The sequence below is a fragment of the Arachis hypogaea genome, chromosome 5 (genome assembly GCF_003086295.3).
Source record: "Arachis hypogaea cultivar Tifrunner chromosome 5, arahy.Tifrunner.gnm2.J5K5, whole genome shotgun sequence".
In the NCBI taxonomy this organism is placed as follows: Eukaryota; Viridiplantae; Streptophyta; class Magnoliopsida; order Fabales; family Fabaceae; genus Arachis; species Arachis hypogaea.
Window position 1 is genome coordinate 56,096,604 of NC_092040.1, and position 13,923 is coordinate 56,110,526.

Below are 13,923 nucleotides of genomic sequence, written 5' to 3' on the forward strand. Positions count from 1 at the left end.
CTAACATCCGGGGCTTCGAAACAATATAAGATTTGCCATAGTTGCTATACGTATAAGGACGCGTACGTGCACTATACGCGTACGCGCCATTGGTGCACGTGATTCACTTCATGCAAACTCGTGGCTAGCGAATTTACAAGCCTTGTGGGCCCAATCCAACTCATTTCTGATCCTATTTAAGCCAAGGATTGAAGAGGGATGGACATGTTAGTTACCATTAGTCATAGTTTAGTTTTAGAAGTAGTTTCTAGAGAGAGAAACTCTCACTTCTCTCTAGGATTAGGATTAGGATTAAGTTTAGTTCTTAGATCTAGATTTTAATTCATCTTCTTCTACTTCTATCTTCTCAATTCCTTGTTGTTACATTGATTCTTCTTCCATTCCCTTGTTGTAATTTCCTTTATGTTGTTCTTGTGTTTTGTTGTAGATCTACTTTTGTTTCTTCTACTCTCTTTCAATTCAATCAAGGTAATTCATAATAAATGTGTTTCTTTTGATTGTTGTTGTTAATTCCTTTCAATAATTGTTGTTAGATTTCATTCTTGTTGTCAATTTACTATGCTTTTCTTTTGTGCCTTCCAAGTGTTTGAGAAAATGCTTGGTTGGATTCTAGAGTAGAGTTTTATGTTCTTGGCTTGGAAAGGTAACTTAGGAACTCTTGAGTTACTAATATCCAAGTAATTGATGATTGGGATCCATTGACTCTAGTTCTCACTTATTGAATTAGTGGAGAGTTAGGACTTATGGACTAGGATTGATATAGCTCATTTGACTTTCCTTTACTACTAGTTAGAGGATGATTTAATGAGATTAATCCTTGCCAATTCTCATATTGTGGTTAGTGATTAGGATAGAGATCCTTGACCACCAACCCTTGCCAAGACCTTTTTAGGCCTTAGTTTACTTTCTTGCCATTTATCTTTCATGTTTCTTATTAAAACCCCAAAAATAACTCACAACCAATTCCTAGGGAGAACGACCCGATGTTTGAATACTTCGGTTATAAATTTTAGGGGTTTGTTACTTGTGACAAACAATCTTTTGTATGAAAGGATTATTGTTAGTTTAGAAACTATACTTGCAACGATAATTCATTTGTGAAATTCTAAACCGTCAAAAATTCGATCATCAAAAACCTCCAGCAACAACTGAAGAGATCCCATTATCTCAATCTGCTCTCTAACGAGAGGTGTGATACTTATTGTTATTGACCTCCTTTATCTTATTACTGAGAAGCTATTGATCAATTGATTCTGTATACATGTTGGAGATGATAGTAGAAATAAGACAGCTAACACATCTCAATTGAATTCATCTGCATCAGCTAATAAGGTGCCACAATATCCAACCAACCCAGCTCTTCAAAGAAGTAGAGTTTTTAGGCCCCGAACTCCCTAAGCATTACCCCCAATCTGTTCTACCAACTATGGCACTATGTATTCCTCTAGCAAATGCTAAACCATTTGCTCCACATAGTGTGTCATCCGAAACAATAACAGCTGCTAGTGTTGGAATTGCATCAAGAATTTTTAACTTCATCTTTACATCTGGGTTTAAAACTCTTAAAAAGACTGGGTAAATTGTGATAGTTTGTTTTAGTATATTAATAGTATGTTGGTAGTATATTATTAGCATTTGAGAGTTGAGACTCAATTCAAGACCTTTTAATTATATAATTTGGTGTAGCAGCGTCTCACTATCTTTAGGAAAAGTATAAATGGTATTAGATATAAGTTTTGATGTAATATTTTAATATGGTATTTTAGTGTGGCAGCAACTTGCCTTCTTTAGAGAATGTATATGACTACAAGATTATGTTTATGTTAAATGTTCATTTAGTTGTTCTTCAAGTTTCATTAGTTTTTCCTCCGCCATATAATTTTGATTCTGATAGTATCTCCCGTGTTTTCCATCAGAGCAACACCACTAGAATCTTGATAAATAGAAGATACATATTCATCAAGTAATGGATAGAAATTGCATTGAGGTGATGCAGTCTACAATAACAAGTACACATCAATAACATTGAAATAAATATCATTTAACAATAATCACACATCAGTAACATTAAGATAGAAATCATTTAACAAATAATGAACCACATGGTTAACAGTACCTTAAAATTTGGACATCCAAAAATAGCTTGTCTGGATTTTTCTCTGTTCTTGACATGTATAGAATAGCATAAACACCACATTTACATGTAGGAACAACAAATCTTCTTCTGGTGTGATTACTCACAAGCATATCCTTCTTTGCCACTTTAGCTCTGCTCGTCACCTCCATCTCCTTCAACTCCACTCTTGTTCATTTTTTAGGGTTTCGCAGCTTGCAGAACAACAAATAGAAGTTTTCATACCAGTATTCAATCCATTGCGACGCTGTTTTCAATTGAAGAGTTAGGGTTAATTAGATCTTTATCGAATTTCATCTGTGCATCGTATCAGTTTCCATCCAATTCGGAATTAACAGTTCAAGAGATAATGGATATCTCATCCCATTAACAATCTATGTAAGCATTTTTTTTTCGTTAGCCTTTAACATTAAACTTGATGAAAGAATGACATTATCCTAAAATTTATGAGAATAGAAACCGATTTAAGATTTTTAAATTCTCAGAAATGGCGTTGTCCTGGAGGTAAAGGTCAAGATCAGGATCAAGATCGGCTGAGTGTTTACTCTATTTGGATTTTAGACACGAACTTCGTCCAAAGTATTGTTGAGTCCATACTCCCCCCAAAAAACGCTTAGTGTGTTAGCAGTCGAATTCAACTTAAAACCTTGATCAAAGTTGTCGTCAACTCCCCACAATGTTGTCAAAGCTTGCTACCTCTTCTCTAGCTTCGTTCTCGCCGTGTTTCCAATTCAATGCCAAAAACCTCAACCTCTCTCGCACTAAACCCTTATTCTTCAAACACCTTCGAAGAAGAGCAACCGTGTCTATTCCCTTCCATTTTGGTTCTCTGAGTGAAAGAACTCTTCCATCAGTTTGTTTCTCCAATCCTCGAGACGAATCTGAAACCAAGTTACAGGACAAGGTACCAGTTTTGCTACTTTTTCGTTGCTCCATTAAAGTGAGAAGATGAAAGAATAAGGCCATTTTAGTGCTTACTTTTGTATCATTCTCTTAATTTAGGAATCTGGATCGAACAAATGGCCAATTCTCCAGCGATGGCAGGTGCCTTGGCAATGGCAAACACTTGCGTTAACTTCTCTGTCCTGTGGATTAGGGTTTGTTTTGAATACCTACCGTGATTTCATATCAAATGTGTCAAATAATGTAAAATCATGTAGAATCATGTTACTGTTACCGTTGATTTGTGTGTTTATTCAGTTATTTGCTTGGTTTTCGAAGGTTCTAGTGTTAATTCTTTTCCAGCCAGTTTCGTTTTTACAGGTTTGGTTGAGGCAGCAGCAGTAATAAATCTGGGCATTCAGTACGATGAGCTAAGTTTAGATGAGAAATCGGAGATAAGTTTCGCGGAGCAGGGGTATGCAACATCTTTTTTAGACTGTTACCCTTATACTTTTGCAAATTCTTTTGGCAAATTGTGAAGTAGCTTCTACCTTTTTGCTTTTTGTTAGTGATTGTTAAGGATATTGAAGTGATGCAGGCATGTCATGTTTTTATAGCCAGACCACAGGATAATGCTCATAGTAGCCAGTAATGTAACTTATGCGAAAATTTTTATCTTTAACTTTAGGTCTTTGCCTTTTTGACTGTTTTCCTTATTTGGGAAGCACTTAATCATGTAAATCTATCTAAATAACATAATTTTCTTTCCAATGTTAAAGTGAAGGCTGTTCTGATTACGTTATTTTTTTGTATTCATTTGGCAGCCTTATAACTGCTGTTGTACTTGGAATTATTTATCGTATGGCTAACAGTTACCAGCCACTGTCAGAAGACTTCTTCAAATATGGTAATTGATCATTCCAAAAGTTTTCAGAATTTCATAGAATACAAGCAAATAGTTTCAAATGTTTATATGTATGCCAACCATTTAGTCCACTGCAGAATGTGTTGTAGCTTTCTTGCATAATTATTGTTGCAGTGTGTTGTCTCAAACCTCATTCTAGTCAGATTTTGATCTATAGAATCATAGTATCTTGTGTTGTTGCTTATCTCATCTTCATTTAAAGGCGAAACAATATTTCAGATTGGGGAGTACCTTTCGATCTTCAAAAGGGGTGGCTTTTGTGGGCAGGAATCGGACTAGCTGGTGCCCTGACTGCCATGGCGATGACTGGAGCTGTCATGTCCTTCTTTAGTGGCGAAACTCCGGAAATGGAGGTAAATAATCTTGGCTTTCAATGGGAGATGGCCAGTTTCAGCCACTGAAGCAGCATAATTGTTTAAGTACTGTGTACTGACTCCACTTCAATAATTTGTAATATGTTGCCATCTTAGCATGAAGCTTTCCAGCTGACTATAGCCAAATTGGGTTTATTGAATGCCGAATATTAGATGCTCAAAATCTTAGGGGCAAGCTGTTTCCTGTTCAAGATTACCTAATTTGTTCATAGGAGTTAATTAAGCTTGTGTGATTTTGATCTCTGGATCATCTCTGATTTAGCTTCTTTTCAGATTGACTCTCTTGTTACGTTGCTTCCATCAATTGGATCTTTGAATATCACTTTCAGGTACTTTGCAAATTGCAATAGTTATTCCGTATCCTTTTGTGTTCCCCATAAAGATCCCTATTTATGCTTTGGAAATTTTTATGTAGCTGGTTTGGATGAAAGAGGATGATTAGTTTAAGTAGTTGACACCCAACCTAAAGTCTTGCTTAATCTTCACGAACATGAAATGGTTGTTATAATGGATGACTTTGATCCCTGTATACCTTGGTGTTGTACATGCTTGCTAAGCACTTTCAAGAATCAATTTACGATGCATAATTTTTGCAGATATAGTACCTATCCCACTGAATGTAGGTTCTGGAAGGGGCATATAAATTCTAGATTGGAGGTGAAAATTTCAGATTCTATACAATATGCTTTACGTTGTAGAGATGATGATTTTGCATTGGATGGATGGACATATTGAACAAGAACAATATAGGGTTAATAATGAATGTATTAAACAAAAGGCTTGGATATCACCTAAAAGATGGAAGAATCCCGCCTTAAGTTGTTTAGTTACTTGAAGAGAAGAAATTGAATGGGCTGCACGACATAGGTGGACGTAGATAGACTAAGTACTATAGCTAAAATCATTTAAAAAATACCTACATTTTGTTAGCTTGTCTACAGACACTTTTTCTTTTAAATTTCCTTTTTTGAGATACATTTGTTATTTTGTGATGCATTTATAGACATGCTTTTTTTTAGACCACATGGTTGTTTGGACTTTAATTTTATGATGTCTGTAAGTTTTATGGTATGCTCTATATCCGAGTTCCTAGTTTCATGATTAAGTAATTGATTATGGTGATCTTCATTGTAGTACTGCTTGTGTGGTAGGAACAACAGGTGTTCTTGCTCCCCTTCTTGAGGAGACTGTATTTCGAGGCTTTATTATGGCTTCCTTGACTAAGTGGTATTACGCCTCGTTCATGTGCTTTCATTCCCCATTATATATCAAAATTGTTGGAGAAATTTTGAGTTAATACTCAAAATGGTCCCTGAAGTTTGACCTCGGATTCAATTTAGCCCTTTAATTTTCAATTGACCCAAAGTGTAACCGGAAACTTTAAGATGATTCAAGTTGGCCCCTCCGTCCATTTCTGTCACCGAAAAGATGACGTGGCACGATTAAATGATGTCGTTTTGCTGCTTTCGCCTAAACGATGTCGTTTTACTCCTCCCTTTCTTCTTCTTCCTCCTCCTCAATGTCTGAACCTCCCACCACCCCATTGCCACCACCCTTAATCATACCTTCCCAACCCCACCACCCTCACCACCACCACCACCACCACCCCTGCTCCTCACCTCTCCCCACCACCCCCCTCTTCTTTCTCCTCCTCAATTTGATCAGTAAATGCCCCCTTTCCCTCTTCCGTCCTTCCGTTCTTCTCACAGAATCAATGCAATGAAAATTGGGACAACTTGATTCTGTGACCTCAAGCAGCCATTGGCTCTAGCAATAGTTTTCAACCCAGTTCCACCTTAACTCACCGCTGCTTCTACTTGTTGGGGTGGTGGAGTATGCAGGTGAGGATGATGATGATGACGACGATGATGATGGGGTTTTGAGTCTTCACTTGTTGTCGAGTTGCTTGGTTGTGATGAGGATGAGGGTTTCTTGGATGGTCCAGTTTCCTTTGCGGTATTCTTTGGCTAAGGAGGTGGAGGAAGAGGGAGATGGAGAAGGGGATGGTGCGGTGACGATGGAGTGGTGGATGAGGTAGTGGTGAGGATGGTGGGGTTGGGAAGGTATGATTGAGGGTGGTGGCAATGGGGTGGTAGGAGGTTCAGACATTGAGGAGGAGGAAGAAGAGGGGGGAGTAAAACGACGTCGTTTAATCGTGCCACGTTATCTCTCCGGTGACGGAAATGGACGAAGGGGCCAACTTGAGTCACACCTTAAAGTTTCAGGGTACAATTTTGGTCAACTGGAAATTGGAGGGCTAAATTGAGTCGGAGGTCAGCATTTTCAGTATTAACTCGAGAAATTTCATTTTATCTTATAATGAGGAAATCCTTATTTGTTTTTCTTTCATAAGAGTATGATTTCACATCCTTGAAAACGTTTCATTCATCTGTTGTACGTTAAACCAACATTTAAGATCATTTATAATTTCACCTGTATGCTGAAAAGCTGACTACTGCTTCTACTGTATGAGTTTCTTTAGATAGTTCTAAAGGGTTTTCTTATATAGTTCTCTTTCAGTCTCTGCCAACAAAAAATTAAATTGTATCCAATATGGCAATATAGTGTGATAAAACCTTAGAATTGAACTTTAGTACATCCGTGGCAAGTTTATATCCTGTATTTGGCATCTCCATTTGTAGACATAGTTTAATGATAAGCTGATAGTTTTATGTGTAAACTATTACAGCATTGGTTAGAGTTTGTTTTTAGTTCAAACTTCAGGTTCATGGCATTTACAAGTTATTCATCAATCAGTTTTGGGGTTTTTGTAGTATAACTACTAAGGCATTGTTTGCAGCCTAAGTTCAAAGTTTAATTTCGGGACTTATCTCCTCTAATCTGTTCAATATGAAAAACTATCAAATAGTAAATTCATGCTCTGTCAAATTTAAACAATTAAACATGTAGTTGGTCCAAATTGCTTGCTTGGGTTATTTAGAATGTTTTATCTGCTATTGTGTTATTCGTGCTCAGTCTCCTCATAATTGCGGGTTGCTTAATCTCTCTCCGTAGGGTTCCGACGCCGGTAGCAATCATCATTAGTGCTGCTGTATTTGCTCTTGCCCATTTCACTCCTGAAGCTTTTCCACAACTGTTTGTTTTAGGTAGGGTGATAACATGATCTTCAGAATTGGCATTGAAGGATTTTTTCTTAAATAAACAAAATTGATGATGATGATGGTTTAGCTTTTTTAACGATCTTTTTTTAAAAGATCTTTTACAAAAGTAAAAATGATTTTATGTTTGGATATCTCATATAAAGATCTTTTTATCTATCAATTATGTTTGGGGAAAATAAAATAAATGTACTTTTTTGTTTATTTATTATGTGAAAAACATTTTTTTTAAAGAAAAAAGATGTAAATTGTAACTTTTCAAAAAAGATGTTTTTTTTTTCCATTGCTTTTACTTTTAACTATTATAGAAATTTGCCAAACACACTGAAGAATAAAAAAGATTTTTTTTCATTAAAAAAAGATATTTTTTTTTATTGATTTAATAGAACTCAAACAAGAACTAACAGATCTTCCTAAAGTTCGACTTAATTTTCATTAAGTTCTAACAATGTAAAAGTTTGTAATCAAGTTTTCATATTTAAAAATCCTCAAATTATAGGAACATGATTGAAAGTTTTTGTACAACCTAGAGATTTCATCACTAACTCTTAAATTATAAGCACCTGGTTAAAATTTGAATAAAAACTCTAGGAGTTTACAGTGTAGTGGAAAAAGAAGATTGCAACTTATTTGGTTTTGAAATTACCGATATTTGTCAATCTCGTGAAGAAATAACAAATATTTGAGATATATTTATAGGGACATTTATGGGGATTTCATATGCTCAAACTCGCAACCTTCTCGCTCCCATCACTATCCATGCTTTCTGGAACACTGGTGTTGCATTGCTCCTTTCATCACTTCAGGTATATTTATACCGAATCGACTCAATGTAGTATCTGAAGTTCTAAACTATCAATAAGAAAACCTACCGTTTTAGATTTAATAAGATAAAAATTACATTAATGACTGTATAATCTGCAACTAATTTTTTAATTAACTTCTCATCAACGACATAGATATTGCGATTTAGTCTCTACAGTGTGCCTTGCAAGTTATCATTTTGGTTCTTTCTTGCAGTTTGAATATGTTTATGTAAACCTGTTTTTTAACACTCAGCTTTTTCTGTTTTCTTGTAAACAGCTTCAAGGACAATAATATATCGAAGAATTGTTTCAGATTTCTTGATGGGAACATTGTCTGTTCTGCACAAATGTGGCGCATGTACAAATCTATATCTTTGTATAAACTTCTCCCTTTTTCTTGCAAAGTAGAAGTATAAGCTGGGTATTTTGATTATGGCGAATAAAATATGCAATGAGCTTTGAAATTTGAGGTATGTAATAATGCGCGATAAGTTTTCTATTAGACTAATTTTGTATATGAATTTCTATGTAATCTTTATGGTATCACAAGTCAGAACAACCTCAACTACTTAACCTAGCTGCTTCAAGGCTTGTTCCTCAAATTGAATGTCTGACCAGAAACTTACCAAATCACTGTTGCAGCACTAGTCACGTAAGATTTGCTTGAGTTTTAGTAAACGAAATTTAGTGGAGGCACATTATCTTCTCATATGCAAACTTTTTATTGATTGAAATATTTTGAAGACCAAAAAAAAAAAAAAATTCTTGCTTGTTGCTAGTATCATAGTATGAGAAATATAGATAACTTATGTAGAAGTTTAAACTTGGAAGTTGGAAGTCTAGAATTACTACTGAGCAGATTTCTAACAAAAATAAAGGGCAAAACTGTCCCCCCAAAGATTTTAAAATAACATTCAGTACTCCATACGTTTTTTTCCCCAAAGAAAAAGTTAAGACTAGTCAATTCATATAAAATGCATACTTCACGTCCATAGCTCTATATGTATATATATAAAGAGATAAAGAGAGTTTGGGTAATCTGATTTTTTGTTTTGGCCTTCAGGGTAATTTGATTTGAACGTTGGTTTCCTTTACAAATTTTTTGGTCCCTTTTACATTTGTCTCTTACACAACTTTGTAAAATTAATTTCAAAATAGTTATTATAAAAGTCAAACCGATTCCGTCAGGTTATATTACTTATAAACTCTATAATCCATAAGTTATCATCTTTTTTGTGTTTTTTGTGTTATATAAAAAATAAAGGAGGACTCAACAACAACAATAATAAGAGAAAGTCTATGAACTAATTCTATATGCATCGAACTTTTTAAAAAAAAATCATGATTTTAAAATTTTAAAAATTAGTCTTACATTGAAAAAATATGTCTTCTCACCCTTTTCATGTCTCTTCTCTCCCTCTGCACTTTTTTTTCCGTGTCTCTCTCTTCCATATCACTTTTGGAAGTTCTTGTACAATAATTTTAAATTTTTTTTATTATGTTTTGGATGTTTTCCTTTGGTAGGATTTTAATATTCTTTTTACAATGATTTAGATATTTCTTTTCATTTAGCTTTAGATTTTTATTTTATTTTAGATATTTCTTTTTTTTTGGTTTTGGATGTTTCTTTTTTTAAAATAAAAAAAAACATCGAAAAAATCAAAACATAATAATCATCATCTAAAAACTCTGAAAAAACAACATCCAAAATCATAAACAAAATAACATCTAAAACTGCTAAAAACCAAGGTTCTGTCACCGATGGTTATGTATGAAGGAAGACGAACACGACGGAGAGGCTGACCACAACAGAGAGAGGTGCATGGAAGAGTCGCAACAACGTAACACAGGGATGCAAGAACACGGCGGAAGGAAGCGAACGCACAACAGAGAGAAGGCACGTGGTGGAGGAAAGCACAGATACAACTGAAGGAAGCGCATGTAACAACCCAGTTTTCAGCAAAACAAAATTTTTCTGGAAGTTTAGTAAAGCAAACACCTTTACTGCACAAGAGCACCTCTATTGCACAGGCAAGCATCTCAAATGAGCTAGCAGACGACTACTTCAAAGACTCATTTGGACGTTTTACACAATCAATTTTCTTGATAGACTTAGCATGTCCTTGACAATCAATTTGTGAAATTTGCAGCCTATCAACTAATGGGGGAGGCTCAACACTGGTGGCAGAGAGAGTGCCAACTGTTGTGACTTCCGAATGCAGACATTCCTTGGGACGTAATTCAGACGGTCTTCTACAAGAAGTATTTTTCAGAATCGATGAGGGAAGCTAGAGAGTTGGAGTTTATGCAGCTGAAGAAAGGCTCATTGTCTGTATCAGAGTATACAAGCAAGTTTGAAGAACTTTGCAGGTTCTCTAGGGTCTATCAAGGTGCCCTGGAGTCCTATAAGAGTTAAAAAGTGCAAAAAATACCAAGGAGGATTGAAGAAAAATATTATGACTGTTGTGGATCCTTTGGAGACTCGGGTCTTTTCCGACTTAGTGGCCCGAGTAATTAAAGATTGGGGAAAGAAGGTGGCACTAGCAAGGGATACCTAAGGAAAAAACAACAATAGAGGCCGAGGGAAGTAATTTTAGCCTAGAAGTAAAAAATTCAAGAGGGGTGGACATTCACCTCAACATCCTCAAGGCCAAGGAAACTTTAGGAGAAACCACTATGATCAATACTACCAGGCAAAGGGAAGAGGTAAACAAAGCAAAACTTCTCCGGATTTAATTTGTGACTATTGCGGACATTTTCATCCATATGACTCGTGTAAGCTAGCTATAGGTGGATGCTTTACATTTAGATTTCTTGGATACATGTCAAGGGATTGCCCTCGTAGGAGAAATTTGAATGTGGATCAGAACCAACAAGAAGGACGAGTGTTTGCTGTGAACGCCAATGCTGCTAAGTCAGATCCGTTGATGAGAGATAAATGTTTAATTGGTGATAAGGAGTTGATTGCATTGTATGACATGGGAGCTTCAAACTAGGGTTGAGAATTTCGGAATTAGCTTTCGATTTGCATGTGCATACCTTGTACCAAACTGTGGCGACTAGATTGGGTTGTAGACAAATACCTTTCAAGATTGAAGATAGAAACTTTATTCTTGACTTAATTTATTTATCGATGGTTAGGTTGGAGATGATTTTGGGATTTTATTGATTGTCAAAGAACCGCATACTGTTCGAATGCTTTGAGAAATCGATTCGCTTTATGTCGAAAGGAGAAAGAGGAGCAGTAGTAACTGAGGGTTATTACTTGAACTCTGTAATGGTAAACTTAGTGAGGAAGAGTGTCAATGTTATATACTTTTGGCTGCAAATGTGTTAGGTGATGCACAGAAGTTAGATCAAATTCTGGTAGTTAGGGAGTTTTCCAAAGTATTTACTAAAGATATTCCCAAATTTCCACCTAAAAAAATTGAATTTGTGATAGACTTGGTGCTAGGAGTAGGACCAGTGTCAATTGCACTGTACAGAATGGCTCCAATAGTGTTGGTTGAACTAAAGATTCAGTTGGAAGAGACTCTGAACAAAAGATTCATATAACCGAGTGTATCTTCGTGGGGAGCGCCAGTTTTATTGGTGAAAAAAAAAGATGGAGGAATGCGACTTTGCGTGTATTACTCGCAGTTGAACAAAGTAATTGTGAAGAACAAGTACTCGTTGCCTAGGATTGATGACTTAATGGATCAGTTGCAAGGAGATTGAGTGTTTTCAAAGATTGATTTGAGATCTGGTTACCATCAGATAAGGGTAAAGGAGGATGACATTCTAAAAACGACATTTAGAACACGTTATGGTCGCTATGAATACGCGGTGATGTCTTTTGTGTTTTTGAATGTACCCGTTGTGTTTATGAATTACATTAACAGAGCATTTTATCCCTTTTTGGATAAGTTTGTGGTGGTGTTCGTAGATGACATCCTGGTTTATTCGAAGTCAGCGGAGGAGCATGAAGAGCACCTGAAGATTGTGTTGCAAATCTTGAAGGAGCAAAAATTGTATGCGAAATTGTCTAAGTGTGAATTCTGGAAGGAGGAAGTGAAATTTTTAAGTCACATGGTGAGTAAAGGAGTGATAGCAGTGGATCCATCAAAGATTGAGGCGATAATGGAATGGGAAAGACCGACATTAGTGACTGAAGTTAGGAGCTTCTTGGGGTTAGCCAGGTATTACTGATGATTCATCCATGGATTTTTGCAAATCACTTTGCTAATGACTAAGTTAACTAGGAAGGACGCACCTTTTGTGTGGACATCAGAATGTGGGCAAAGTTTTCAAACCTCGTAGGAGAAGTTAACTTCAGCGCCAGTCCTAATTCTACCTTAACCACATGAACCGTTTGAGGTTTACTGCGACTCCTCGTTGTAGGGTTTAGGTTGTGTATTAATGCAACATCGGAATATGGTGACTTATGCTTCGTGTCAGTTAAGACCACATGGGGTGAATTACCTATCATGACTTGGAATTGGCGGTGGTTGTGTTTGCATTGAAGATTTGGAGGCATTACTTGTACGAAGTGAGGTTTAGAATCTTTTTTTTTTATTACAAGAGTCTCAAGTACATCTTTGATCAGAAAGAGATCAATATGCGTCAAAAGAGGTAGATGGAGCTACTGAAGGATTACGACTTTGAACTGAATTATCACCTCAGAAAGGCTAACGTTGTAGCGGATGCCTAGAGCAAGAAGTCTTTGACTGTTGCGTGGATGCGGATTAAAGGGGAGGAGTTGGTGGATAAGTTTGAGGAACTTAAGTTGGATATTGGTGATGTTGATGGAAAAGCCTATTTAAATCAGTTGTGCATTTCAAGTACTTTCAATACAGAAATTCAGAGGGCCCAGTAAGATGAGAAAGAACTTCAGAAGATGTTCCAACCGATTGGTAAAGAAAGACACAGAGAATTCACTAAGGACAGTGAAGGTATATGGAGGTATAAGGGGGGAGTTGTGTGCCAGATATAAAAAGTTTAAGACAAGAATTATTGTCAGAAGCTCATAATGGCGGATTCTCTATTCTTCTAGGAAGTACGAAAATGTGTCACGATTTGAAGAAGATGTTCTAGTGGCCTGGGATGAAGAGTGATGTAGCTACACTTGTGTCTAAGTGTATGACGAGTTAGAAGGTGAAGATAGAGCACCAGAGACCGTCAAGACTGTTACAGCGACTTGAGAATCCTCAGTGGATGTGGGAAGGAGTTGCAATAGACTTTGTAACTGGTTTATCAAGGATTAGGTCAGGATTTGATACGGTTTGGGTGATTGTGGATCACTTAACTAAGTTTGCTCACTTTCTGCCTATCCAAGTGAACTATCCTTTGGAGGAATTGGTGAGGTTGTACATCAAGGAGATTTCGATGCACAGTGTGCCAATGACGATAGTTTCGGACCAAGACCCCAGATTCACGTCAAGGTTTTGGGGAGTTTTCCAAAGAGCTTTTGGTATGAAACTATGTCTCAGCACAGCGTATCATCCACAAACGGACGGACAGTAAAAAAGGACTATTCAGATATTGGAAGATATGCTAAAGGCGTGTGTGTTAGATCAACCGGAAAGTTAGGACCGTTACATGCCATTGGTGGAGTTTGCGTACAACAACAACTTTCATGCGAGCATTGGGATGGCTCCGTATGAGGCATTGTATGGACAGAAGCGCTAGTCTCTACTGTGTTGGT

The 13,923-nt window shown here is 36.5% G+C and overlaps 1 protein-coding gene across 3 annotated transcripts; it reads left to right on the plus strand.

Annotated features, from left to right (window-relative positions):
* Nucleotides 1-1,979: 1,979 nt before the first annotated feature.
* On the plus strand, nucleotides 1,980-8,817 carry LOC112801602 (uncharacterized). 3 transcript variants are annotated; one of them, XM_025844424.3, is made up of 11 exons: nucleotides 1,980-2,512; nucleotides 2,620-3,038; nucleotides 3,137-3,231; nucleotides 3,384-3,491; nucleotides 3,841-3,923; nucleotides 4,161-4,294; nucleotides 4,589-4,644; nucleotides 5,450-5,542; nucleotides 7,331-7,422; nucleotides 8,134-8,240; nucleotides 8,518-8,817. In XM_025844424.3, exons 2-11 carry the CDS (start codon nucleotides 2,811-2,813, stop codon nucleotides 8,530-8,532), a joined length of 1,011 nt encoding a protein of 336 aa, XP_025700209.1. In that variant the 5' UTR covers nucleotides 1,980-2,512; nucleotides 2,620-2,810; the 3' UTR covers nucleotides 8,533-8,817. The 3 variants fall into 3 exon arrangements, with proteins under 3 accessions (XP_025700209.1, XP_025700210.1, XP_025700211.1); XM_025844425.3 differs by lacking the exon at nucleotides 5,450-5,542; XM_025844426.3 differs by lacking the exons at nucleotides 5,450-5,542; nucleotides 7,331-7,422; nucleotides 8,134-8,240; nucleotides 8,518-8,817 and adding an exon at nucleotides 4,912-5,292.
* Nucleotides 8,818-13,923: the final 5,106 nt, after the last annotated feature.